At 37.7% G+C, this 25,888-nt stretch overlaps 1 protein-coding gene across 2 annotated transcripts in view; it reads right to left on the reverse strand.

Moving 5' to 3' along the window:
• Window positions 1-25,492, reverse strand: part of LOC124171997 (endothelial zinc finger protein induced by tumor necrosis factor alpha-like) — a 52,726-nt gene extending 27,234 nt beyond the window's left edge. The window contains exons 1-4 of one of the 2 annotated variants that reach the window (XM_046551389.1): window positions 24,964-25,492; window positions 24,707-24,844; window positions 19,525-19,692; window positions 38-157 (exon numbers count right to left, since the gene is read on the reverse strand). In XM_046551389.1, coding sequence (XP_046407345.1) covers window positions 38-157; window positions 19,525-19,692; window positions 24,707-24,844; window positions 24,964-25,131 — 594 coding nt within the window. In that variant the 5' untranslated portion in view covers window positions 25,132-25,492. Of the gene's footprint in view, window positions 1-37; window positions 158-19,524; window positions 19,693-23,236; window positions 23,332-24,706; window positions 24,845-24,963 lie in introns of those variants that run through there. The other variant, XM_046551390.1, reaches the window with a different exon arrangement.
• Window positions 25,493-25,888: the final 396 nt, after the last annotated feature.

The following is a 25,888-nucleotide window of genomic DNA, read 5'->3' on the forward strand; positions in this document are numbered from 1 at the left end:
AACAAAATTGTGCTGAACAAAGCAAAAGTACACTCACCAAATCATCCGTTGCCAATGGGTCTATGGCATCGCTTGGTATTCCAGCTGGATCTGGTGTGTACGTCACGGGACAAATACCTTCACTGAGGTGATCTTCGTTCTCCGCTTTCACAGTACACTAGAAGATAATGCTGAGTGTCAATCAATGAAGGCAAAACAATTAATAATGCAAATGTTTATAAAAAAATAACAATAAAACCTCCCGAGACCACTCAAGCTGGCTGAAATCATGTTTGCACAAGATTTTAGCGACAAGCTAAAATGAAATGGCTTACATGACCAGTTTACTCTGCACACCTTGGTGTGGAACGCTTCTCAATGTGCAAGCTACAGTTTAATTGGGTAAATTCTACACCTTCCAACCCAGAGGTTGCAGGTTCGATTCCCAACTGGGTGGCCTTCCCCCATCAAGGCCTCGGAATATTTGCGTATCCTCAGCTTGATTGTAGGAGAGGACTTCAAAGTCCTGAATTCCATCAATCAATAAAGATGAGCTATTATCATCATTTGTTCATATTTATTTATAATAAGGGCCATTTGTTTCATCCACATTGCAGGGCCACCTGAACCTTGGAACATCATCAGCCCCAGCATAAACTGATCTTGCCCTACATGTGCATAATCAAGCCTACATATGGCCATTTATTAAACTAAACAGTTCCTAAGGCTTACATGCCTTACACCCTAAAAACACAGCAGCTAATGTAAAGGCTGACATCAGGGGCACAGCTAGGAATTAAGGCAGGGGGGAGGGGTTTGGGTGCAACTAATACCGGGGCTTGTGGGGTATGGAACACCCACCAGGATAAGCGGTAGATGCAAGATTAATAAATTGAGGAATTTTAAGATAAATGATTCAAAATGGTGTGTTTTATGGCTTTCTGAGGGATATTTTATAATTCCTTACACTATTCTGTTAGTTGAATGAATTGACGTGGCCCTGTCCAAGCTGAGATACGGAGGACATCAATAGGGTAATTTCCTTCATCAAAGGAAACGAAATGCATTGATTGCGATTCCTTACCCACCATTAGTGTACTCGCAATATACAAATTATTATGAAATGGCTGACAACAGGGACGCAGCCAGGAATTAAGGTGGATGACGTGACGGAAGGAATTTTCTCCAGAATCTTTAATTTTCCCCGTGAGAATCCTCAAGGCGGCCTCTTAATGTGTTGTCACCTACTGCGCATTTAAATGTGTTTACAGAAGTCGCCACTCGTGTCGCTGACGGACAAATTGATTCGAGTTTCACAGGCAAATACGGTATGATTAAGGGTGCTAACCGCTTGAAATAGCTGATTTAACCCATTAGAGCATAAAGTATTCTAGAATTCCGCCATAAAATAAAATAAATTATATTTTGTAATTAAAGTATACATTACTAAAATAGAGGATTATGGTTTACGTATAATACCAGCTATTATCGGTTTCTCTCCGAGTTCTGCCGTGACTACTTACATGGGGTGCATCGATCAAATGGTCTGTTTTCAGTGATGATAATAGACACAAAATAGTCCGAAAAAAAACAGAAAAAACATCAAAGAGTTCAATCTATAGAACACAAATGTTAGGAAAATTATCAACATGTTCTGCTGTACAGGGGCACAGCTAGGAATTAAGGCTGGAAGGGGGTTTAGGTGCAACTAATACCAATATGTGTGGGGGTATGGAATACCCACCAGGATAAGGGGTAGGTGCAAGATTAATAAATTGCGGAATTTTAAGATAAATGGTTCAAAATGGTGAGTTTTATGGCTTTCTGAGGGATACTTTATTCATCTTTACACAATTCTATTAGTATTATCAATCCAATTAAGTAAAATGCGTTAAACTTAAAAATTTCTCTGAGCTCTGGGGAGGGGTTTGTAATTACTTTAACACATTCAGCGTGCATTGATGGGGCCATGTCAATTGACGTGGCCCCATCCAAGACATGATATGGAACATGTCAATAGGGTAGTTTCCTTCATCAGTGAAAACAAATGGCATTGATTGCGATTCGTTACCCACCATTAGTGTACTCACAATATACAAATTATTTGGTGTTAGAAACCCCAGTTTAGACAAATGGCAATGTTCAATTTTAACCTCATTTGAAAAAGGCCAGATTGGTGCCCATGCGATTCCACTCCACGTGAAGTCACAGGGACCTAGATTCTAGACGAGTAGATAGGAGTTTTACATCGTTTGAGATTACCAATACATGCATGAGGCACAGAGCTCAGGGAAACATCTCTTAATAATCACCAATTAAAATTGCCTATGGTCCGAAAGTTTCCTTTGTTTTATAGGGTATTAATAATCCTTATTTAAGCCTATCGCTACCTGCTAGCAGCCTCCATCGTAGCGGCTCTCAAAGCCTCGCCCCAAGGTCACCTCACACACTGACAGTTGGAACCAGAAATACGTCACACGGATGTTTCCCAGCATTCCTACTTAGCCATTGCGTTTTTGCGCGCTTGAGAATTTTCACTTTTCGTTTAATCGCAAAAAAAATATTGCCATTCAAATATCTAAGAGCATGAAATGTATACGTACTCCAGGGGTAATAATCTTTCGATTTTAGCAATAACGAATAATAGGAAACCACCCTATTGACGTGCTCTGCCGGTCGGACAGGGGCCTTTCTCCACCTCCATTAGTGACTAATATCCACTTTTGAGTCTTCCAATTGTGTGCACGGCCTTCAGCAAGCTTCCCTCATACTCTAATCGTGTGCTTTGTTTGAAAATAGCACTATTTGAAAGGAAGTTATGACACTAAAACTACTCTCTATTTTTCTTTCTCATTTTATCAGCAGAATCTGACAACATTCACGAAAATCGGGCCCGCATTGAATGTGTTAATCCTTACTCAAGTAATGAGAACGCGGCTTGCATGCTACCAATGGATAGTGTTTATAGCATAATAGTCAAAGGGACAACACAAAGGAGACACTATTCTATTTTCTAGAAGCTTAATTTATATTGTCATTCATAGTGCATGATATGTTTTATTAAAAAATGTCCACAGCACAACAATAGGTGCAGAGATCAGTATTTTCTCAATATTTGCAATGGAGTGCAGTAGAATCCTCATTATCTGTGTACTTATTTTGAATTTCAAGATGTCTATCATGACATTGTCTTAGTTATTTAACAATTTATAAACAATTACTCAATTTTTTCCTTCTTATGAGCAAATCAAGACATGCCATGGAAAAAAATTATTTTCATCAAAAATTTGTACCTGTTACAGGTAGGGGCACAGCTAGAAATCAAGGCTAGGGGGGTTAACACATTCCCTGCTCATGACGTAATGTCTTCGTCATGGCAGTGGCTACCGAGTGGCTGATGACGTAAGGGTTACGTCATGATTCCCTTCTGCATTATATTCCGCCCTGAGCGCCAGCCACTGGTGTTATGGTATGGGAGAGGGTCAGTCCCCGCTCTTTGCCTGTTTGCCGTGTGGAAAACTCCAAAAAAAAATCTTTCCTATTTTTTCTTTGTTTTTCTATTTCAGCTGATTTTACTCCGCAAGTACGTCTTTGGGGGTGGGTTTTTACAATCTATTTCATTATTACTTTTATTTTATAATACAGAAAAAAGCAATAATTTCTCACAATAGGGTAGTTTCCTTCATCAAAGAAAACGAAAGGCATTGATTGCGATTCGTTACCCACCATTAGTGTATTCATAATACACAAATTATTTGGTTTTTGAAATACCGGTTTAGACGAATGGCAAGGGTCAAATTTTACCCTCATTTGAAAAAGGCCAGATTGGCGCCCATGCGATTCCACTCCGCATGACGTCACAGGGACCTAGTTTCTACACGAGAGGATAGGAGTTATACATCGTCTGAGGTTACCAATGCATGCATGAGGCACAGAGCTCAGGGAAACATGTCTTAATAATCACCTATTAAAACTGGCTAAGTTCGGAAAGTTTTCTTCGTTTGATAAGGTATTAATAATCCTTATTTAAACCAAGCGCTACCAACTAGCAGGGTACTCTGCTACCTGCCAGCATCCTGAGTCGTATCAGCGCTCAAAGCCTTGCCCACAGGTCACCTCACTTGCAGAAGCGGGAACCACCCTTTTGTTTGTATGCCTTCAAAAAAACTTTTACAAATATTCAAAGCGAAATAAAAAAATATCCTTTTACAGTTGACAAGGATAGACAAGATACTTTATTACAAGGTATTTTATCTTTCTTTATGAATTTTCACACAATGATTAACATGTGTTTATTTAATTGGTTTTACGAGAAGGAATGGAAATATTTTTCCCTTGTAGTTATTTTTATTTTTATTATCAATTAATGCTATCATGATAAATTGCTTGGCTGGTTACCTAATGTCGGACATACTCCAGTTATGTGTAATTTAATCCTTATGATATATAATAAATGCTTCCTTTCTTACAACTTAAAAGATTCGGGGAGAATTTTATTTGCTATGATGAAATCACAGCAAAATTTGTTTTTAACTTTATTATGTTTATTTGCTGCTACGCTTGAAATAATAACCATAATTGCATAAATATTACAATAACTTCAGTGAAGTCCTGGTTCTACATTGCAATTTATTTTTTACTATTTACATTTCATGCACAATAGCTAGACTTCCCCATACTTACATTCACTAACATTTGTATTAGAGACTCATTACTTGATTTTTTCCATAATATTCTAAATCCTTGCAAGCATTTTATTTGGCATCCTCCCCAACAAAAAAATGCCTAAAGGCCTGGTTACATGGTGCATTAACGCTTAGGGATTAATGTCTAAATGTATGAACGCGAGAATGAATGGAAAAATTCATTTTGTAACCACCCCAAAATGTACAAATGCATGAACGCGTGAACGGAAAATAGAACCTGTTCTAATTTCGTTCATGCATTCGCACAAGTCGAACTCATAACAGAGCCACCTGGTGGGAAACAAAGGAAACAACACATTTAGTTGTCATCTGCAGGGCTATTCAGTAACTATTAACGCGTATTTGTACTGTATCGTAAGTGCTTGAATCCTACCACAAACTCACCATTTGCATCTACACTAATATTCATACAGAATATCCCTGTACGTATGCCGGACATACCAAGATTATGCCTATGGTATCTTATTGGTTGCATTATGCCGGAACAAAACAATCTGTGAGGTTATAACAGAGTTTTCAACACAACATCTGTGATATACAACGGCTATATACGACCAATAGAACACATTTAAATATAATTTATATCATACGAATTAACGACAATTCTACCTTTTATAAGTCTGAGGTGGGAATGCACTGGCCCACCATAAAAAGACGACTAACATTAGCAAATTCATAAATCTACCAGATCTCTAAACCAACATCTTTTCCATCAACAGCAAATATCTTCTTAACTTTATAACCGTCCCGGACAAAAGTAGAACAGTATTAAAAATATCTACTCTCATACATCATCTACACTCAGTGAAACAGATGACAGAAAAATGTCTAGTAAACACGGCTTAAAAACAAGATGTGTCTACAAATTTCAACAAGTATTAACTTTGATAACGGTTTGAAATAAATAGAGTACTATTGAGATAACATAAAGTGAGCGATAACGATAAATATTAAATATAAATAAATATTATAGGCACAAAATGAAACAACTTCGGCAACTACAATGAACACCACTCCAATTTCTCCATATTTCCGGTGCAACCGCGTCGGTTTGTTGGTGATGACAACAGTTTCGCTGGCACTGCTGCCAGCGTCTTCAGGTCGAAGATGATGCCGGTCCACGATTTTCGTCCTCCTTATATAGGGGGTCAGTCCCGCCAGTTGTGGCTGCCGCTCTCCTATTGGTCCGCCTAATGAGCCTCCTCCAATGGGCATCCAGATGGTAGCCGTCGTCTCTGTTAAAATTGTCCGTCCGGGCTATCTCAATGGATTCGCGGATGAGTCTGGGAAAATATCTGCCTTCTTTCACTATTATCTTGGCGTCGTCAAACTTAATGTCATGTCCCGGGGTCCAGGCGTGCTCCGATATGGCAGACAGCTGGAATTGCCTGTTTTTCGTTGCCCTTCGGTGCTCTTGCATCCGTATCTTGAGTGAACGGCAAGTCTCACCGATGTATGCTTTTCCACATGAGCAAGGGACCTTGTAAACACCTTCATGAAGGTCGTGCTGTAGTCTATCTTTGGCTGTGGGCAGCAAGTCACCAATTTTTGTCGTACAGTTAAACCTGGTGGTGATGCCGTGCTTTTTCAGGGCCCTGGCAATCCTTTCGGTGGCCCCTGAGACGTAGGGAATGACGGCCCAAGCTCTTTCGTCTTCCGTTTTTTCACTTGAAAGTGGTTTTCTTTTAATGGTCCTTTTCAGGGCCGAATCCGGGTAGCCATTCTTTTTCAATGCTGCAATTAGATGTTTCTCTTCTTCTGCCAGCGACTCAGCATCCGAAACGCGGTGGGCCCGGTGAAAAAGTGTATTTATCAAGGATGCCTTTTGCACAGGATGGTGGTGCGAGGCATAGTCTAGATACCGGTCCGTATGCGTGGCTTTCCGATACACAGAATGCCCGAGGTGACCGTCACTCCTTTTCTTTACCAAGACGTCCAAAAAAGGTAGCTGGCCGTCTTTCTCTAACTCCATGGTGAATTGTATATCATTGTGTTGGGAATTCAGGTGCAGTAGGAATTCCTGTAGATTTTCCTTGCCGTGGGGCCAGATGATAAAGGTATCATCCACATATCGAATCCAAAGGGATGGTTTGTGCTTCGCAGAGGCCAGTGCCTTTCTCTCAAATTGCTCCATATACAGGTTCGCTATCACTGGTGACAAAGGCGAACCCATTGCTGCGCCTTTTATCTGCTCGTAGTAATTATTGTTCCACAGAAAATACGAATTCTCAAGACAATATTGCACTAATGACGGGAAATCTTTAGGCAATCCAACTTTTGTGAGAAACTGTTGTCATCACCAACAAACCGACGCGGTTGCACCGGAAATATGGAGAAATTGGAACCTGAACACTGCGGAAATCTACGTAGTCACAATGAACACCACTGTTTACACGGCAGCGCAAATATATTACCAGTATGTGAAATTTCCTGGTCCTACAGGAAACAAAGAAAAGGGAATTATTTTCTGGTAGGTATCGTCTGCTTCCCACCTAATGATACTGTTTACACATTTAAAACTTGCGCACTGTAAAGGGAATAAACAAAAACTAAACGCCTCGCGTTACGAGAAAATGTGTGATAACTTGTGCGAACGCATGTACTGTGTAACCGCTCATTCATGCTTCTCGTTCTTGCAAACGTCCATGAATTCAGACATGCAAACAGACACGCATTCATTCATTAACCCGTACAGGTTAATGCACCATGTAACCAGGCCTTAAGAGATCAACTTCCCCAAACCCAATCTCATGCCACCAAACTCAGAGAAACTGATCTGGCACGAGGATATAAAATGGGCAATGCGTGTCCTGAAGGAAAATTACTTGGCCGAAATATTTAACCATAGAAGAATTTCCCCACATTTTTGCCTTATTTTTCATGTAAGATTATCAAAATTACCTGTATCTCTCATTATTGAAAAGCTCATCCCTTTTATGACTGGCATTGCCTCAGGAGAGAGAAGTCGTATGGTCAATTCATGTCATTTCTCCAAGCCCTTCAACTCCACGAGAACCTATCAACGTTCTCTGACTCTAACACTCCTCTGACCAACTGATTATTCAAAATTAGCCCCGTTATAGACTCATTCAAGGAAACAATTGACAAAGTAGTGACCCTCTCTCGTGACCTCAGTTTGGAAGAGTCTATGGTTCCAAGAAGTGCTAGGCTGGGATATGGTGAATAGATGAGGGGAAAGCACTACAGGTACGCAATAAAGTTGTATATGTTGACGGAAGCAGAGGGTTTTGCAATCCAAACCTTCGAATACCAAGCATCTTCCAACTCAGAAGTGTCTGGAAAAGGGCATTTGTAGAAGATGATGATGTAGAAGATTTTGACTGCGGCCCATCCTTTTATATGGATAAATTTTATAACAGTGTGGCCAGATCTAGATTCCATCCAAATGGAAAAACTAAAGCGATGGGGACACTGAGGAGAGGCAAGAAAGGTATTCTTCCTGTTATGCTCTCCTAGGAATTAAAGAAAGGTGAGTTAGTGGAGGCCTTTCCTGTGGATGAAAACTGTATCCTAAGGTGGAATGATAAGAGGGAAATGCGGATGATCAGCGCTGAATTCAGTGCCAAAAAAAAATGATTGAATTCACAAAGTGACGAGGGTGCATGCCAAGAAAGCCTCGAAACCTCAGGCAGTTGTTGATTACAGCAATTACAATTGTGGCATCGATCATTAGGATCAAATGATGTCTTACTTTCCCATTGAAAGGAAACCCATCAAATGGTACTAAAAATTGGGAACCCACCTACTGAACTTATTGCTACTGTACCATTATTTCTTATCCACAGAAAATTTTTGGAAAATTCCTCTCTTCGACTTTCAAATTCAAATTATAGAATCTCTTATGACAATATCTGTACCTTCGACCCCTTTGAGGAGATAGTCATCCTAGCCCGCCTCATCCAAAACCTAGGCTTATCAGGACATTACCCCGATTATATGAAAAATACGAAAGACAGAAAAGACGAAAATAGAAGAGATGTAGGCAGTGCTTCAAGAAGAATGTCCACCAGGACACATTATACAGTATTATAGCCCCACCTGCCTGGCTGTGCCTCGATTGTGTCATGAGTGTTTCCAGAAGTATCACTAGAATTTGTTATGCAGAAAATTATTTACCAAGCGGGAAAAAATAGTTTTTTTTAATGCATGCCTTTTATATTTTCAATTTAAATGTTTCTATTTAAAAATGATATTATTTGAAGCATAGTAATTAGTAAATGAAAAATTATCCTTCATATGCTAGTCAATTTCTGATTTGTAAAACAATGTTTTATTACAATAATTATTTGTCCATAAAAAAATTCCTTTTTGCTCATAAACCATTGTATATCATTATAAAATCTTTTCCAGAGGATATCATATTGTTCAGTCACATTTCCCATTATAGGGAACAACACTTTTGCAGGAAATATTGGTAATACTCGCAATATTTACTTTAGTACGATAAAACATTTAAAATCGTATTTAAATGTATCTTTTCTAGATTTAAAAATTAATGTTAGCTGCATTACTATTTTTATTAGTTTTTTCCAGAAAGTGATAAAGTCTGAATGGATTTTCGCTGCAGTACTGACTAAGAGCTAAGAAATATCGGGAAAATATCGGTGTGTTGCGGGAAGGTATCACAAGTTTGACAGGAGACTTAGAAAATTTTAATTTCAAATTTTTCAACAAATGAAGGGTTACCTTTAGAAAAAAAGTTGAAAACATATGCCCAGCATCACAAATAAGATCACGTCGTTAAAATAATTATAGAAAAATACAAATTTTTGCCAAAAAGTCAGCCACAGGACATTTTCTCTAAAATACGGTCAGCACGGAATGTGTTTTGGCGCAACTAATAAAAACTGGGGGGTCAGGAGGCATGGAATACTTGCTAGGGTAAGCTGGAGGTGTGGGGGCCCTCCCCAAAAAAAATTAAGATAAATGGTTCAAAATGATAAGTTTTACGGCTTTCTGAGGGACATTTTTTCTATTCTGTAAGTAATATTAATCCAATTAAGTAAGGTTTAAACTTAAATTTTCTGAGCTCTGGGGGCATTTCATACCCCATAAACTCCCCCTTTGCTAATTACAGCTATTCTTCACCTTAACTCCCCCTTCACTGATTACAGGTATTCCTCACCTAAAACTACAGATATGTTCCTAAAAAATCTCATGTTAAGGAAATTTAGTGACAGGGAAGAATCATATTCCAGGCAGTAGAATAGGGTAGTTTCCTTCATCAAAGAAAACGGAAGGCATTGATTGCGATTCGTTACCCACCATTAGTGTATTCATATTATACAAATTATTTGGTTTTAGAAATACCGGTTTAGACGAATGGCAATGGTCAATTTTATCCTCATTTGAAAAAGGCCAGATTGGCGCCCATGTGATGCCACTCCACGTGACGTCACAGGGACCAAGAATCTATATGAGTAGATAGGAGTTTTACATTGTCTGAGATTACCAATGCATTCATGAGGCACAGAACTCAGGGAAAAATGTCTAAATAATCACCTATTAAAACTGCCTAAGGTCGGAAAGTTTCCTTCATTTGATAGGTGAATAGTAATCCTTATTTAAACCAAAAGCTACCAACTAGCAGGGTACTCTGCTACCTGCCAGCATCCTGCATCGTATCAGCACTCAAAGCCTTGCCCAAAGGTCACCTCACTTGCGGCAGCGGGAACCAGAACGACGTCACACGGAGTTTTCGCAGCATTCCTACTTAGCCGTCGCATTTTCGCGTGCTTTAAAATTTTCACTTTTCATTTAATCACAAAAAATAGATGTCGTCATTTAAGAATCTAAAAGTGTGAAATTCGTACACTAGGAGTAATAACCTTTCGCTTTAGGCAATAAAAAATAATAGGAAACCACCCTATTTCCATATTCTGAATCATAGACTGATTTTTCTGGGGGCTGTTTTACATCTATGGGCATCAATTTGGTTGACAAGGCACAATGATGGAAAAATCCAAGTGATGCAAGATTGCAAAAACCCAATATCTTTGATAAGGCCGTTTTACTGTGGGCACGGAATTGTGCAGGTTAGAGCTGCATTTATTTCTAAAATGGAGCGGAATTGCACGAGTGCATGGACAAAATTAGAACAGGGGCTATTTTGCCATTTCACATCCACACATTCTCGCATGTGTTCTAGCAATTCATCGCTATTAGTTAGTCATTATAGGAAATCCTTTAATAGCCATTCTGAATATTTCTTCAGCATACCAGGGAACAATACAAATGAAGATAGGGTGTTATCTCTGATTAAATCCCAGTGGACTGCAGAGAGAAATTAAGAAAATGTAGCCAAGGTAAAAATTCATTAAGAGTTGATAAAGATGCAAAAATTGCTTTAAAAAAATTAAGTCCAAAGAAAAATACACAAAATCATAGTGCTAATTAATTTTTATTACTCTAAATTATAAAAATGTCACAATTTTTAAATGTCCTACTCATCTTCGCTTTATTTTTTTTAATAGGGTGTAAATAGTAGTCCATTCGGAATTCCAAAAAAGCTAATAAACATCGCTAAAACAAGTATGACAGACTCCACATGCTCAGTACGAATAAATGCACGGGTGTCGGAACCTTTCAGGATAAAGGCAGGCGTAAGACAGGGTGATGGACTATCCCCAATCCTATTCAACTTAGCAATAGAAGAAGCTCTTCAAAAAGTAGCAAAAATGGACGAAGACGTAACAATTGGCTCCAGAATAAATATACTTGCTTTTGCAGACGATGTGGTAATTTTAGCAGAAAATCTAGACGACATACGCCGGCTTACAAAACTTTTCATGGAAGAAACAGCTAAGCTAGGACTAAAAGTAAATGATGGAAAAACTAAATATATACACTTTACAAGAAATGAAATGAACAGAAATCAAAATCCTCTCTACATAGACAACCACAAATTTGAAAAAGTGGACTCCTTTAAGTATTTAGGCGTTTTTATTTCAAGAGAAAACAAAGAAGCAATAGAAATACAAAACAGGCTAAATCTGGCTAACAGATGCTTCTACGCCTGCAACAAACTCATGTCCTCAAAATTACTATCACACACTACTAAAACCAGAATATATAAAACAATCATAAGACCCGTACTGTTATATGGAAGTGAAACTTGGAAACTGGATAAAAAGGAAGAAAGAAAATTAATTGTTTTTGAAAATAAGATCCTTAGGAAAATATATGGACCAATCTCTGAAGGAGGAGAGTGGAGGAGAAAGCACAATAGAGAATTAAGAGAGCTATACAAGGATCCAGATGTAGTGTGCGAGTTTAAATGTAGAAGAATTAGATGGGCTGGGCACATTTTGAGAAGAGAGGACACTAATCATTTAAAACAAGTTATAATGAGGAATCCTGAAGGAAGAAGGCCAAGAGGAAGACCAAGGCGAAGGTGGTGGGACCAAGTGAAGGTAGACCTGGAGCGATTAGGAGCGACCGAGGAGGACGCAGGAAATAAAGATAGATGGAAGAGGATTGTTGGTGCGGCCAAATATCTACTTAGATATGTATGGCCCTGGGAGTAAGAGTAAGTAAATAGTAGTGTTTGAACCGAAGGTATGTTCTGGAAAACTCCCTCTTTTCCTTTCTTATTTTATGGACCGATTCTGATGACTTTCATGAAAATCGCATCCGAATTGAATGTGTTAATAGCTAGCTTATACAAATACATAAATTGCTTAGGGAAATTAGATCCACAGAAAAATATATAAAATCATACTGCAAATTAATTTTATTGTTCCAAATTATAAAATTGTCATTATTTTTCAATTGGCCTACTTTACCTCTTATCATTTATTTAATAAGGTGCTGTCCTTCATTTTTCACCTCATTGCATCTGGTCCCCATGTCACAAAAGAGAGGGTGACTTTCTGTAGAAATACATGCATTTTACAATAGGCAAAGCTACTTTCCTAATACTTTGTAGTAAATGTCAACAGCTTAGGGTGATTTAACTCAGGTTTCACTGCAGATGGTAATAAAACTTACCAAAATATTCAAATATTCCATCCTGTAGAAGCTAGATTTATAATGTCATTTATCGTGCATTATAGTGAAAATATTAGCTGATACGAGAATTAAGTGGAGATATGCATGAAACCAACCTTAGGATTATAGACCAATGATGATGATGATGATGAGTGCATTATATGTAAATGTTTTCAAAAATATCCACATCATGACAATAGGAGAAAGAGAGATAAGTATTTTCTCAATACTTGCAATGGAGTGCAGTAATATCCTCATTGTCTGTGTACCTATTTTCAGATAGATGGAATTTGAAGAATTCCACCATAAAATATTCCCCTAAAGTCAGTTACTAAACAATGTATGCACTGGTGACGTTTTCTTTCTAATGAACAAATCATGACATGCCATTGAAGAAAAAATTCTTACCACATATATATTTGTACAGTCGGATTCAAAGTATTGCAACAAATGGAGCGGCGCTACTTTCGCCGCAGTTTGGAAATCGAGTTTCGGCATTTTCTATTGTACGAGTGGGAGGGAAATTTGAACAACATTCCCACCTCCCGTAATATTTTTATAACAACATCGTTTAAGGGAAATGGATGTGGGATATGTGCAATGTTTAACACCAAATAATTTATGCAGCTTCTGCTAGATAATACATCTACGTCCAGAACGTCAATTTACCTTCTCTCGTAAGTTGGCCGATCCGTCGAAGTATATTGTCTTACAATTAACGCTGAAGCTTTTCGATCAGCGATAGTGAACATAACATACATATAAAATATCCGCCGCAATATCACAGTAAATATTACGAGTGAGTGTTTAAATTCAGCTTGATTTAGTGACACTAGAAGACCGGTTCATTCCTTGCCTGACAAGGGTCGTAATGAATCCACAAAGAAGTCAACGTGTGAGATGGACTAGTGGTTAGGGTGAAGACTTACCACGGCAGCAATCCCAAGTCGGCAGTTTGAACCTCTGTGGATCAATTTTTTTCAGTTACATAGTAAAGCAGTGACATTTTTTTCCACTTTAACTTAATTAAACACTGCTGTCATTTTAAAATTTTGAATAGAGAAAATTCTCTTTTTGCTTTCTGCAGATATCATGTACGTTTTCACCGAAATATCAGTGCTCCAATAATATGGAAAATATTTCAATCAGGTAAACTGCTCCATCAAGTCCTTTTGCATATTATCCGAATATTCTATCGTTTTCAATAATATGTAGATACTCACGAGACCCGCCTAATTGATGGGGCCGGGTCAGAGTAAACTTGGAAGGTTGGCACATGAAGCAACCTGCATTCGTTGCCTTCGCGGCGAGCCAACGAGGACGGACACGGACGCGACTGAGCAACTGAACCTGGAGTTAAACTCCAGGAGCAAGTGCCCAATCGAAATTAAGATTAGGGGATGGAATATATTGTGGTAATTCGTGTCCCCACAGGCATTGGGCTGTCTGTGTGTTTTCTTTCGGTCTCCGTGGCGAGGTTTTTCCTATCTTTGGAATTATATTTGGGCTCACCGTGTACCTCTCACCACTACGTGGCTCCGTGGCCGAGTGGGTGTATATTATGTTCTGTAAATTCGTGAGAGTCCTGCGAAGGATCGAGTCCGACGTGATCATACTATTTTTCATTTTTTAAAAGATGTATTCTTAATATCAACATAATCTATGCAGGTGACTCAAGAAAAAATCAGTAGTGAATTTTTTAAACGATTAAAGCCATCTAACTAAATGTAGCCTCCGAAGTAGTCCACAATGCGAAAATCCTTACATCACATGAAGTAAATTTAGGAGAAGTAATTCCCAGTAAATAACGATAATTCCAAAGCGCCTACTCCACAAAAAGCTATTATATCTAAATTAATTAGAACTTTCAGAGTGACACACTCATTTATACACATTAGCGAACAAAAGAACCAACCAAAAGGCAAAAAAATATGACATTAACTATGTCGCAATTTATTGTCATAGCGTTATAAACAAGAGTGATAAAATGGAGTAAATATTTCAGGATGCAGACATGGTCATAGGAACAGAGAATTAACTTATGAAGGATATAAGCGACAGTGAAGTTTTCCCTCCAGTATATAAGATCTACAATTGCGATTGACGCGATGGAATAGGTGGTGGAGTTTTCCAGCAGTTAAAATACACAGCGCCTTAGCTTATATTAAATTAGATAGTTTTTGGTGCTCAATTAATCAACGAAATAATATTATTTTCCAATTAGGAAATCAAGTATCTGCATTTACTTTTCCAATCCCACGTCTATAATTTTGGATTCTTACACTCTAAACCCTAAATCAAGGAATAAATAAATATCTGAAATCTTAGTAAAGGCACTAATACATCACTCACTTGCACAAGTAGTTGACAAGCTCGCTAGAGGAAATAAAAATTAGATCATTAATCAGCAAGCCGTCCTAATTTGATAAAACAAATCGATATCATAGACGGTATATGTGATCACAGGGTAAATATTTTAGCCTTAAAAATTGGAATAGAGTCATCTGTAAAACCAAAACGGAATATTTAATTTCGGGCATTTTTTGGGGTAAACGAAAAGGCAACAAATGAAGTGAAGTATCTAGGAGTTACGATGTCTTCGAACCTATTGCTGGGAACACACAAAAAAATATTTTTTAAGAGCCCTGAAGAAGTTAGCATTCGTCAAGCGTATTGAGAGAAGATTTTCGGACGATAAATGAAAAGAGAGGTTCTATTACGCAAGCGTCCGACCATATCTTAAATGTGCAACGAGGATATGGAATGCCGTGTAGAAAGACTTAATTGTTTAACTTAATAAAACACAAAGGAAAGCTGTGAGATTAGTCAAAAACAACCACGGGTGTTCAGGAAGCTTTACATGTATGTTTAGCGCATTAGGTTAGCAGCTGCATGAGACCCGGAGACTGAGAGCGAAGCGTATATTGCTTGAGGAAATGAGAATGGATATCTTTAACAATAACACGGTGAACATGATATTAGAACGCCACTACATTTCCAGGTCCGACAGAAACAACAAATTAATAGAGGTATTTTGCCGAACTGATAGGTGCGAGAATTCGTTTTTCACCTGCGTATTAAAGGAATTTTTATATGGAAGCGGCTGGTGTTCCAATACTTCCCGCCGTTCGCCTATTAAGGCGGCTTAATGGGTATTAATAGCAATAATAGCATGTGTATTAAAATGATGAAGATATACTGTTAATATAATACGCTAATGGCCAAAATTGATGCATCCATATCTTCAAACTTATTAATAATGCTCACCCGTGATTAGATCTGATGCATGTAGGTGGGAAAAATGAGCCGGCCGTGATGTTTCTCTTAATTTGCCAGGAATGAAATCCGAAGGCAAGGGCAATAGATTTCCCAATAGATATCCATATTTCGGTATGATAACTTAAAAGTTATTTAAAAGTTGGAAAAATGGATAATATTCATTTGGTATTATATGAAAAGTACTTACAGTCGTCGGATATTTAAGTGAAAGAGTTAAAATACTAATTTATTTCTACCTGTCACTAATATCAAATTAGAGTCATTAATTTAATACCTTTATTCGTCTAAAAATTCATTGCTGATTTTTTCTTCAGCCACCTGCATAGATTATGTTGATATTAAGAATACATCTTTTAAAAAATGAAAAATAGTATGATCACGTCGGACTCGATCCTTCGCAGGACTCTCACGATTTACAGAACATAGTGTACACCCACTCGGCCATGGAGCCACGTAGTGATGAGAGGTGAACGGTGAGCCCAAAAATGAATCCAAAGATAGGAAAAACCTCGCCACGGAGACCGAAAGAAAACACACAGACAGCCCAATGCCTGTGGGGACACAAATTACCACAATATATTCCATCCCCTAATCTTAATTTCGATTGGGCACTTGCTCCTGGAGTTTGACTCCAGGTTCAGTTGCTCAGTCGCATCCGTGTCCGTCCTCGTTGGCTCGCCGCGAAGGCAACGAATGCAGGTTGCTTCATGTGCCAACCTTTCAAGTTTACTCTGACCCGGCCCCATCAATTAAGCGGGTCTTGTGAGTATCTACATATTATTGAAAACGATAGAATATTCGGATAATATGCAAAAGGACTTGATGGAGCAGTTTACCTGATTGAAATATTTTCCATATTATTGGAGCACTGATATTTCGGTGAAAACGTACATGATATCTGCAGAAAGCAAAAAGAGAATTTTCTCTATTCAAAATTTTAAAATGACAGCAGTGTTTAATTAAGTTAAAGTGGAAAAAAGTGTCACTGCTTTACTATGTAACTGAAAAAAATTGATCCGCAGAGGTTCAAACTGCCGACTTGGGATTGCTGCCGTGGTAAGTCTTCACCCTAACCACTAGTCCATCTCACACGTTGACTTCTTTGTGGATTCATTACGACCCTTGTCAGGCAAGGAATGAACCGGTCTTCTAGTGTCACTAAATCAAGCTGATTTTAAACACTCACTCGTAATATTTACTGTGATATTGCGGCGGATATTTTATATGTATGTTATGCTCGCTATCGCTGATCGAAAAGCTTCAGCGTTAATTGTAAGACAATATACTTCGACCGATCGGCCAAGGTACAAGAGAAGGTAAATTGATGTTCTGGATGTAGATGTATTGTCTAGCAGGAGCTGCATAAATTATGTGGTATTAAACATTGCACATATCCCGCATCCATTTCCCTTTAACGATGTTGTTATAAAAATATTACGGGAGGTGGGAATGCTGTTCAAATTTCCCTCCCACTGGTACAATAGAAAATGCCAAAACTCGATTTCCAAACTGCGGCGAAAGTAGCGCCGCTCCATTTGTTGCAATGCTTTTGAATCCGACTGTACCTATTACATGCATCCTTCACTCAAGACTATAGAAATGTTCCTAAAAAATGTCATGTTAATTAAACATGGTTCCAACTCAAACTAAATTACATAATTCACGGTTTTTTCCAGGTTTTCACGGTCTAAATTTCACCAAATTCACGATCTTTTGGTAAGCCATTTTAGGAAGAAATATTGATCACATAACAATAACCGGTCGCACTTTTAACTACTATAAAATTTAACAAACGTGATAGACACCGGGAATGCCAACTTAGCAATGAAAGTGTTCTATTGACGTCACCAATACTTGCCAAAATTTTGAGCCGGCTAAAGGTTGAGGGTGGGAAATGGAGGGTGGCGGGGAAGTCAATTTTTTGCCAGGGTTAATGAACATTTTAGCTACCGGTCTTCCAATCACAGGCTTAAGGTCTGTGTCTCGTCATGATACACTAACCAATAATTGCACTCCGAATACAGTGGAACCCCAATTTATCGTTCCCGCATTGATCGTTTTCCCGCATTCATCATTCGCCGCTCCTAGTCCCAAATTAAGTTCCATAAAGACAATGTAATTTTTTCCCGCATCTGTCGTTCCCCGAAGTATCGTTTTCCCGCATTGATCGTTTGAAGATCGCGGTCCCATCGAATAATTTTCCACACACAAGTGAGAACTTTAAAAGGTGGACTGTAAATAATTGATGATGAAGAAAAGAATCCGGGCTAGAATTACGTGAATATTGCAGAACGCCTCGGTATATCCAGTAGCACATTATGGCAGGGGTGGGGGTAGAGCCAGATCCCTGGTGAAAACAAGAAGTGGGATGAAGCCGAGGATCAGGTGGGCATGCCGCTGACGATTAACGCCACATTGCCTCAATCATATAAAAAATTTAATTGCTAGAAAGGAACATTTGAAATAATAAACTATTTTTGGCCTTCTTGATCCATCTCATAACCAATCACTGCGATGGCGAAATCAGTTGTTTGAGGCATAACACGCACATTTCTCTCGTAAATACGTATACTTGAAATGGCATTTGATGGATAAGAATTTTTACATCAGACAGAAATGCATAGTAGCAGCGAAAATTCCAAGTGGAGTGCAAACATTTTTTAGCGATGCGGCTTGTTCCTTTAGGGTATTTGAAAGAGAGATAAGTCGAATCAACAATATGACCCAAGCGTTTCGATAAAGTAATAATATTCCTGTAATCAGCCAAAATCTTGTTTGAATCCATTAATGAATATCATAATTCGCAAAAATCCAGCGTTTGGTGGGACAAAGGCAACCCGGACAAACATTCCCGCATCAATCGATTTCCCGCATTCATCATTTTTTTCAATCATCCCCCTGAAAAATGACAGATCGAGGTTTACTGCATACGTGTGCACATAAATGGGTGGGCAGTGTCTGCGAGTTACTGACCTTGAAACATGATCGACGTATCAATTTTTCTTTTGATCAGTCAATCATAGATCTACAATCAAGTGTGAGAGGTTATTAAGGTTTTATGACGAAATTCACGGCTATTTCCAGGTTTTTTCACGGTAGACGAAATTCACGGGATATTCACGGTTTTAAGGTTTTCACGGTTGAGTGGGAACCCTGTTAAATTTAGTGCCAAGAGAGAAGCATATTCTAGGCACGTTCTGCATCATAGACTGACTAAACTGGGAGCTGTTTCACATCCATGGTCATCAACGTAGTTGATAGTGTGAAGGCTATAGGCTTGCAAAGGGAATTGAGATTGTCCACCGTTAACATTTCTCACAGAGGATTAGTGGTGTTATATAGCTAAGATTGAGTTATATGCAAATAGATTAGAGTGGTTAAGCTTTTTGTCTCATGACATACAACAGATGGTCACTCGAGTGAGGGTGACTTCCTGTAGAAATGCATCCAGTTACGCTGGGCAGAAGCAATTTCGTCATGCAACGTAGAAAATACCTAAAAATTAAGGACATTTAACTCGGGTTTCATTGTCAATGAGAGTAAAACTTACCAACATATTTGCTCCAGGTTGATGGGAGTCTGACACAGGAATGTATATTTCAGTTGTTTTGACTGAGCAAGTGAGATGTGAGGTGCCTTGTATCTCATCTCTAATGCTGTCAGTTGTCTCAGCTGGAGATCCCAAATTGTCATCAGCTGCCTCCTCTTCTTTGATACTCTGCAGATAAAGTAACAATGATAAACAACTCTCCTCTTTCAGCGTCAAAAATTGAAGGATACTCCTAATCTTGAAACAGGATTTTTAATGTGTCATCTAAGCTATTGCATAAAAAAAGTGGTGTTTACATGTCTGCTAATTTATCACTCAAAAGCTACAAAGCTGCCGAAACGAAATTTCACAGGAAGATTCTCGGTATAATGAGTTCATGTAGTGGCTGTATTATAACATCCTTGGGGCCATGGAAGCAAGAAAATAGTTGTCTTCAACAGTGGTATCTTTAAATACGAATCTTTGACGTGGGATATGTTTTTGATGCATTTCTGTCGTTCTTGACGTCTTGTTTACATGTACTCAAAGATGAACTCTGGGAGAGACGGCGTAAATCTCATATGTTGGCAACATTCTGAGAAGGGAAAGTGTGAAATCCTCAGTCTGATCTTGGAAGAGGGAGTTGAAGGAAAGGGAAAATGTCCATGGGTACAAAACATCATAGATGTGACAGCAGTTAGAGATTCTTGGGACCCATTTCAATGGTCAAGAGAGTGATGCCTGAACAGCCAATGCACTGAATTGTGCACAGCATGACAAAGAAGAGAAAGAAGACTATAAGAAATTCTTTCAGCTCCACATCAATAGTCTGGTGGATGAAACTTATTCATTTAGCAGTTTTTTTAACTATCAAATGTCATCACTAAGTAAAGTAAAAAGTAAACACAGCTAAAATGCTTTTTGAGCTCTAAATTTAAGTGAAAAAGCTGTTCGCCAAAGAAATATTACAGAAAAAATGTCAAACAATTACTACAATGCATTCTCAAAAAGGCAATTTTTGACCTTTTGCTCAAATTGCAATTAACTAAATTTATTTTAAAATTTCAAGACCATTCCGTTTCCCAACAATAACGAATTACTCACAAATCAAAATAATAATGAAAATTCGCAGTGTAAATTTTATTCAAAACACCTTCCTCAAAAACCATTAAAAAATGCGGCATATTGTATGGCAAGCCACGATTGTGAATACTGTTACATACGATAATGATCAAGAGAGTAATGCCTGAACATCCAATGCACTGAATACTGTACAGCACAACAAAGAAGATAAAAAAGAACCTAAGAAATTCTGACAGCTCCACATCAATAGCCTGGCGGTTGACAAATTTAGGAGATATTTTTAATCTACATCTTATCACTCAGTTAAGTGAAAAGTAAACACAGCTATCATGCTTTTTGAGCTCTAGGTTTAGGTGAAAAAGTTCTTTGCCAAAGACATCTGCATAAAGTTGACAGTATACCAGGAAAACATTCTAAAACAACTAATTCAATCCATTCTGTGCTCAAAAAATAATTTCTGACTACATACACAAAATACATTACACAAAATTTACTCACAAAGTGGAACACCAGTCATTCAATCATTCCCTGTACAGAGAATTTCTTACAGAAAAATTTTCTGAGAAAGTTAACATCCAACAAAATTACTTATCTGAAAAATATTTAAGTTAAAAAAGAGAACTCAAAACTTACTTTAATTATCCCAGTGCAAACTTTACACAAAAGACCTTACTGAGGCAGAAAAGTATTAAATCCTCAGTTTGATCTTGGAAGATAGACTTGAAGGAAAGCGCGCACGAGGAGAAGAAAATGTCCATGGACACAAAATGTCCCACGCATCCCAACAGGTCGGAAGACCCTACCGGGCGCGATTCACCCTTCAAATGGTAAATTGCACTGGGGTACTGAAATTTCGAGATAAGGGTACTTTCCTTCATCAAAGAAAACGAAAAGCATTGATTGCGATTCGTTACCCACCATGAGTGTATTCATAATATAAAAATTATTTGGTTTTAGAAATCCCAGTTTAGATGAATGTTAATGGTCAATTTTAACCTCAATTGAAAAAAGCCAGATTGGCACCCATGCGATGCCACTCCACGTGACGTCACAGGGACCTAGATGCTATACGAGCAGATAGGAGTTTTACATTGTCTGAGATTACCAATGCATGCATATAGCACAGAGCTCAGAGAAACATCTCTTAATAATCACCTATTAAAATTGCCTATGGTCGGAAAGTTTCCTTCGTTTGATAGGGTATTAAGAATCCTTATTTAAGCCAAGCTCTACCTTCTAGCAGGGTACTCTACCCAAGAGCCATGCTCGGCAGCAAGCAGCCTGCATCGTAGTGGCGTTCATAGCCTCACACATCAGCAGCCAGACTTCACATGGGCTTTTCCCAGCATTCATACTTTGCCATTGCTTTATCGTGCTCGAAGATTTTCAATTTTCATTAAATCACAAAAAATAGATGCCATTTAAAATGTAAAAGCGTGAAATTTGTACTCCAGGAGCAATAATATTTCCATTTAAGGATTTAAAAAAATAGGAAACCACCCTATCAGATATACTAGGGACCAATATCAACAGGCAAGAGAGCAATCACTGAGCAACTAATGCAATGAATAGTTTACGGCATTAAACAGAAGATAAACAAGAACCTTAGTAATCCTGATACCTCCACATCAATAGTATGAAATGTATTTGGTCTTTGGACACAGATTAAAATGAACGTAGGATGTAATAGTGTACCATGGATCATGCAGTTTTTTAAATTAAAACTCCCTCTGCTCGAATAGTTCAGATAGCACGAAATTAGCAGTATGTGGGGGAGTACATTCACATGATTACTTATGTGTTTCCTACTATAAGAGCCAGTAGCTTACGCTATAGTGAGATAATGCATGCTCCAATATTGTCTAATCATGAGTATAAGCTTATATCTCCTCTAAATTGTGTAATATCTATGTGCCTTGAAAAAGAGCCATTTTTTCCCGTGACCATGAATGAGTATTTTTTTTACTAAAAGGAACGTCGGACTCAAGATTTTTTTTCATAAGGATCTTTGCTCATACATTAATGATTACTTTAAACTGAACCATGAGTCTGTATTTGCATGGCCTTTCCCTGTGGATGCTGAGAATGAAAATTGGTACAAGCGAGATTTTTTTGTAAATTTTATTTTTTTGCAGCTGAATTACTTCATGCAGTGAATATTTAATTATAATCGTGGGATCATAATGGACCACTTAGCTTTAGGAAAAAAAATCATGCCTTTCCATCTCACAGGAATGGAGTTATGGATGAAAATAAATATCACCATGTGTTGCACGCTGCGGCACTTTAGGGGTCACGCCCAAATTTCAATTACTCATATTTCATCAACAATTGACAATTAGGGGCTAAAATTGTACACAATTTCTCATTATACCAGAATGTATGACCATGGCAAGTTTCATGCAAATCCGAGTCGGTGGGTGTCATGGCCTGGTTGATTTGAATTGGAATGACCCATATACGTTTTTAAATTCTTAATCTAATCACTCATTAAAATAAAAAGTAAATACAGCTAACATGCATTTTGAGTTGAAAGAAAATATTTTCCCCAAGGCCGTACCCTTTGCCAGGCCAAAAGGTGGGGATGGGGAATTTGGAAGGATGACAAAAGAAAAGGACAAAAAAGTAAAACTTGGAAAATCACGCTCACACTCATGCACCATGCGGATTTGCTCCGAAGAACACATTTCAGCGTAGGTCTCAATCTCAAACACACACACTCTGGTTTGCAAGCTTCCGCCTACGCCAGCGACCCACTCAAACTAAAGAAAAATACAAAAATATAAAACTAGGACAATCACGCTCATACTAATTCACCAAAATTATTAACTTCTTTTTAATTTATTCATTTTCTTTCAACTGTTAAACAGCCGTAGATCATTCAATTATCTGTATGCATTTTGAGCTCTAAATTTAGGTGAAAAAGTTCTTAACCGAAAACATAAAGTTGAAAATATAACGGACAAAAATCTAAAACAACTAATTCACTGCATTCTGTGCTCAAAAGGCAATTTCTGACCACATACTTAAAAATCATTACACAAGAGTTATTTACAAAATGCAACACTAATCCATTCCCCATACCATAGAATCTCTTACAAAAACTTATGTGAATAAGTAAATACCTAACAGAATCACTTATCTGAAAATAATGTGTTCAAAAACTAGTAAAAAACATACCTAAAAATTGATTATAATAATCAAAATACACAGAGCTTAAGTTCACACAAAAAACTTTGTTCTACCACTCCAAAAATATTAAAAATGCAATACAGTTTATCATAGGCCTAGCCACGAATGTGAAGATTGTTACATACATGTAGGATAATCATCTAAATTAATTAAAAATGGTTTTTCACCACACAAGCCATGTTTAAATCAAATAAACAGTTCAGTTATTTTCTTATTGTTTTCAATTTTACGTCTTTTTTAAAAAACTTTTTTAAGGACATTTTTTGCAACTATCATTTTCAAAGCTTAAACGCAATTTTCAACACTAGGCAACTTTTGCATTCATTGTACTTCTCATCTTTTCGCATAATAAGCCTTGAATATGGAAAAAAGTGTCTGAGCCGTAGGCAGGTATGTATTTATAAATAACGCAAACCTCAAGAATTCAAATTAAAACATAAACAAGAGTTCAATTAAAACATGATACTTTTTTCGTGCATTAGAGCTTAAGCTTGGCCATCGATAAAGAAACTAATCTACAGCGCTATCACAGTTCATGTATAGCAGGAAATATTAAGAGATTTGTTTGATCATTTGACGGTTACCCAGCATTTTATAAAGGATTGTGTCATAGCACAGAACGTCTTCACTTAACACCACTGCAACACCATCTCCAAGGTAACAAGCACTTTGCACGGAGTCAAAGTCCTTTAAAATTCCCTAATATTATAACTTAACAAAAGTATTTGCTCTAATTACTTTCTTATCTCCAATCGAATGTGCGTATTTATTTTCTTGAATTATGGCATCGTGTAAAAAATCGATTTAAATTTTGAGTAAATCCTATCAAATTTCTACTATAGTTGAGTCCGAATCTACGTTGATTTGTCACTGCTGTCGAAACATACCATGCACCAGTCTTCAATTACGAATAAAAGAAAGTACTCACCCTAAAGAAATTACTCCCAGACAGCTTTCTGAGTTTAGCGTCCGATTCTAAACAAATGTTTTTGAAAACACTGAATTCCGTGAGCTTTTTCAAACACAGTGGACAAAGGGTGGTAGGCAGGCCATCTCCCAATCCAACCTAAGAGAGCAATCAACACGCTATACATTAAAAGAGTGCAACATTATGCTCATGACATTGAATAAAGAAAGTTATATGAAAACTAAACATCGAAAAGATGCAGGTAATGTGCCACTTACTTCTAAACCAAGTAAACCATGCAGGGCATCCTTCACCGTTATTCTGCAAGCTACGTTTGAAGTGAATATGTTGTAATAACAATCATTATTCTTCATGCATAGTCTGCACAGGGTATTCTCGGAATTTCTTTCCGATGAAACCGAGAAAATACCGGCGGTACGATTCATGTTTTGATTTCAACCACTCAATTAATCTTTGAATAAATTAAATCGTCAATGAAACCACCAACACAGACTGACTGAGATCTCCAAATTCGTCGGGGAAACTAAATTCATTACAATGATGAATGAATTCGTTATTTATAATGCTCACGGTGAAAGATAAGTTTAAATTATAAAACTTAAAAGACTAACAATCGTCTCAAAGAAAAAATACACCGCAGCAAATTGGATAGAGACCTAACGAGAATTGTCATAATCAATGAAATGATCAATGTTAATATAAGATTATGCAAGCAAAGATTGGTTTACATTAACTGTTGGCTAGTTATGATTGTTACCGCTAGAGGCACATACTCATAGCAGGCTTACAATAGGGGCGGGTTCACGACACCCGCGAGGCGGCGCTTGTGCGAGGCAAGCTCCGCCTCTTGGGAAGCTCCGCCTTTTCCCGTATGAAAACCGCCATAACAGTTTTTCGCAACCAATGAGAGAGAGGAGAATTTATAACCGTTTCTGTTTTCTGCGGAATATTGACTTGCAAATATAAGTAGTGGCTTTATTAACATTTAAAAAAATAATTTAAGCCTTGGATACATGTAATACCCTTTGAAAATCTCGTTCAGGAAATCAGCTGTTTATTGTTGTTGTTGGTTTGGAAAGATTTCAAAATGGCTGTGCACAGGTGGGTAAGGTCTTTGTTTCATAGTAATAATAATGATTTCTTGGGATTAAATGCTGAACATGTTACCTATATCCGCTCGCA

Source organism: Ischnura elegans (assembly GCF_921293095.1).
Source record: "Ischnura elegans chromosome 13 unlocalized genomic scaffold, ioIscEleg1.1 SUPER_13_unloc_1, whole genome shotgun sequence".
Lineage (NCBI taxonomy): Eukaryota > Metazoa > Arthropoda > Insecta > Odonata > Coenagrionidae > Ischnura > Ischnura elegans.